The sequence below is a fragment of the Rhagoletis zephyria genome, unplaced genomic scaffold (assembly GCF_001687245.7).
Source record: "Rhagoletis zephyria isolate East Lansing unplaced genomic scaffold, Rhagoletis_zephyria_1.1 Rzeph_scaffold_46936, whole genome shotgun sequence".
Lineage (NCBI taxonomy): Eukaryota > Metazoa > Arthropoda > Insecta > Diptera > Tephritidae > Rhagoletis > Rhagoletis zephyria.
This window is the reverse complement of record NW_016203991.1, coordinates 468-2277: the sequence shown is the minus strand read 5'-3', so window position 1 is coordinate 2277 and position 1810 is coordinate 468. Positions and strand designations below refer to the sequence as shown.

At 44.9% G+C, this 1810-nt stretch overlaps 1 protein-coding gene across 1 annotated transcript; it reads right to left on the bottom strand.

Moving 5' to 3' along the window:
- Positions 1-19: 19 nt before the first annotated feature.
- LOC108355558 (uncharacterized) lies at positions 20-1169 on the bottom strand (the record flags this gene model as incomplete). Its single annotated transcript, XM_017606712.1, has 1 exon — positions 20-1169. A coding segment is annotated over exon 1 (1150 nt), but the record flags the coding sequence as incomplete, so codon positions are not given.
- Positions 1170-1810: the final 641 nt, after the last annotated feature.

The window sequence follows — 1810 nt, the reverse complement described above, 5'->3', positions numbered from 1 at the left end:
TTCCCTTCCTTCTACTTACCATCATAGCAGGTGCCTGTTTTATCGCAATTCACATCAGTCCTGGTAATGTTGGTCAAGTTCGGATCTTCGGTGGTGTCCAGACTCACGGGCAGCGTATCCAGTTTGTCCAAAGTACCAGGTGGTGAGTTCGTCTTCTCGCAAGCATTCTCAAAGTACTGTCCTATCGGTTCACCGTGATCTATTAGTGGACGTTCGTGATTCAGATAAGTCGAAGGACCATCTGGCAGTGTCTTGTGATCCAAGTGGAACAAACGGCAGTTGTACTGTGAGCCCTGCGGTTGACCGAGATACAAAAAGGAACGACACAAGAATTCCGTTTCGATTTCACAAGCCAACCGGCAGGCGGACTCCGAAGTGACCTGCAATTCCTTGTCCGTGTAGTAGTGAAGTCCCACATATTGGGCGACCTTCTCTTCCGATACACCCACACGTGCCACTGCAAACGAGCGATTGTTTTTGCACGCCTGCGCTGGCTTCAAGCATAAATTCTCAAAGTAATCTGTGCCTTGCGCATCGACCAGCTGCACAAATTGACCCGAGCTGCGACGATCCGAGTCGCTCAATACACATTTCATGTTATTGTAATCGTATTCGACCGATCGACAAACGAAGCGTTTCTCATTCAAACACGCCGACAAGCAGGCCTCCTTGGTGCTGGTGTAGATGAGCGCATTATCCAGACCACGTATAACCTTATTGGGCACACGCTCGAACGCCCACGGCCGATGGCAGACATTCTCGCTGCGCAGCTGCAATTTTACCATGTAGTACATGTTGGCGGAGCGTTGCGGCGCCGCTGAGGGGTTGTGTGCTGACGAATCGTTCTGCAGCTGGCAGTGTGTCTCCTGTGAGGGTGACAGCGGATTGACGACAAAACTGAAAGCGGCCGCCTGGCAATCGGCCTCCTCGCGACACCAGCCCTGACACTCGTACAGCGACAGATTCTTGACGCTGTAGTATGTAGTGCCAGCGAAATCGTAGTCTGTGAGCTTTTCGAAAGCCATGCGCGCTGCGGCGGGGCTGGGTAGCAGCACGACGACGGCTAGGCAGAGGACGAGCGCAAAGCGTATGTTGGCCGTCAATGATGAAGGGGAGGACGTCGACCGACTGGACATGGTTGGATGATACTGACGGTGTAGTAATCGCATCTGAAAGGAAAAGAAAATGCGTAAAAGTCAGTATTGATGTCGGTGCTTGGTAAGAGGAAGCTAAAACTGGACAAGCAAAATTAGTGAATACAATTAATTTTAAATTTAAATTAAATTTTGAGTGAGCTTAAACGGTACATTCGACAGTAGAGTAGCCTGGCATTAAAGGTTTACATTTGTTTGATTTAAATTATGCTGAGGTTTCGAACAGATTTATTTGATTTAATAAAATTTCATGTAGAAAACTTTCACGTGTGTTTTCGATCATAAAGTGGCACCATTTCGGTTCTGAAAAAAGGGGATATTTGTTTGAATTAATTTAACTTTTTAATTGGAAAGAGTTTTCAAGTAACCTTAGAAAAAGCTTTCGACCAACGAAAAGCTCTGTTTCAAAAGCAAGATTTGTTGGAGTTAATAAAAATTGATACAGGGAAAGCTTTACGGCTCTATTCTGTATCAGTGACAAATTCTTGTCACAGTATTTTTTACGGAAAAGTATATGAAAAAGTTAAAATTTGTGAGTAAAAAAATTTTTGTCGCCGATACAGAATTGGGCTATTAATGTGACTTCATAAAACGCTTTTTCGACTTAGTTAAAATTTATATATTAAAAGCTTTCACGTGACTGCNGTTTCGAACAG